General features: G+C 30.8%; 1 protein-coding gene across 1 annotated transcript; it reads right to left on the reverse strand.

Annotated features, from left to right (window-relative positions):
* Positions 1–255: 255 nt before the first annotated feature.
* On the reverse strand, positions 256–1,251 carry tant (tantalus). The gene is made up of 2 exons (XM_088262045.1): positions 1,116–1,251; positions 256–903 (listed from the first exon to the last, which is right to left on the reverse strand). The coding sequence occupies exons 1-2, from the start codon at positions 1,127–1,129 to the stop codon at positions 351–353; spliced, it is 567 nt and encodes a 188-aa protein (XP_088118171.1). The 5' UTR covers positions 1,130–1,251; the 3' UTR covers positions 256–350.
* Positions 1,252–1,587: the final 336 nt, after the last annotated feature.

Consider the following 1,587-nt stretch of genomic DNA (forward strand, 5'->3'; position numbering starts at 1 on the left):
AAAATCGAGGAATTATAATCATTATACGTAATGAGGCCTTGTTTACTTTTTAATGCACAATGAAAGTTTACAGAAGAAAAAATTTATTTACTTCGTTATGAAGTACTAATAAAAGAAATTGGAGGTTGATTTTTTAAAAGAATAGCCACTGAATTGTAATGTTAATGAATCATTTCTGATTTGTTATGGTTTCAAATGGTAGGATTTATAAAATATATTCCTTCTACACTTAACAGTATGAATAAAAACAAAATATTTTGAAAATTATTAAACATTTTATTTTATGCATAAAAAGTAATACATAAATCCGTAAAAAAGAACACATTATTAGAATATTTGTACCGTACAGTCTAATTATCGCTTTTACAATCATTGTCATTTTTTTCAATTAAATTTGCACTGATTGGTTCATCAGGGTCAAGAGTTTGCAGATTTTTAATAAAAGCTTGCATTGATAATTTTTTTCTTTTTAAAAAATTGGTACTTCCTAACAGTCTTTTAATTTTAGATCTTCGCCTTTTAATTTTTTCCTTTGTGTGCAAAGACCCTATGGGGAAAGTGAGAGATCTCTTTATCTTTTTGGAGCCAATAAGTATCGTCGTACTACAGCTGCCAGCTTTAGGCTCTTCGAATATAGTTTCTAATGTCTGAGATGTAGTTTTGACCTTCTGATTACAGTAGTAGTTTCGTAATTCATCTCCTGTCATTGAAATTTTCAGCTCTCTCTTTCGTGGCTTTAATATGACCCGTCTGTTGGTCACTTCATTTGAAGATGGTGGCTTTTTTCTAGATGATCTCCTTATAGTGGTTTCACTTAGCTGCTGAGGTTGCTCTTCTTCCATTTCATTAGGAGATTCCAATAAATCTAAAGAGGCCATTTTATTTGGAAGTTCAGTGTCCAACCTTTAACAATATTAAAAACATTAAAATAATAAAAAAAATTGACAATCTTACACCTAATTTAACATAAAAAAATACTTCAAGTAAACTGAATATAAGTTTACAGTTACAAAATAAGTTGTTTATTAAATTAATGTTTTTTGATGGCTTAAGAATAGATGGTGTTATTTTATTTGGTTCAAATTATAGAGAAATGGAAATCGGTTTAAGATTACCTCACATTTTCCATAACGGTCACACGTGGTAAGAAAATTTTAAATTTCTCCAAATAACAATAACTAGTTTTCAAACACACACAACATGTCAAAAATAAAGCTTAGATAAAAAGATGCGGAATATGCAAATAAAAACTATTTCCAATAGGTAAAGCTGCCAACCAACGAGTAAAAAAAGTAGTGTCCCGTCTATCAGCGCTTACCAATGCCTACTATAATTTAAATTTTCATGTTTCGTCTACGTGGCAAAAAATAGATACGCGAGAAAACATATGGTTTGAACACGAGATGTTGGTTTCATACCCATAAGTAATTAAAAGTGTCGGGTTGGGGTCCCGTGGTTAGTGACGCGGACTCTTAAGTCAGAGTTTCTCGGTTCGACCCACTCTACCACAATTTGATACCTATTTCTAATATTGAGCCACTTAGGCTCACAGAAATAGTATGAAATTGAAATGACTTTCAAGAAAGA

The sequence above is a fragment of the Brachycentrus maculatus genome, unplaced genomic scaffold (genome assembly GCF_059751285.1).
Source record: "Brachycentrus maculatus isolate JH-2025_06_01 unplaced genomic scaffold, ASM5975128v1 h1tg000172l, whole genome shotgun sequence".
Lineage (NCBI taxonomy): Eukaryota > Metazoa > Arthropoda > Insecta > Trichoptera > Brachycentridae > Brachycentrus > Brachycentrus maculatus.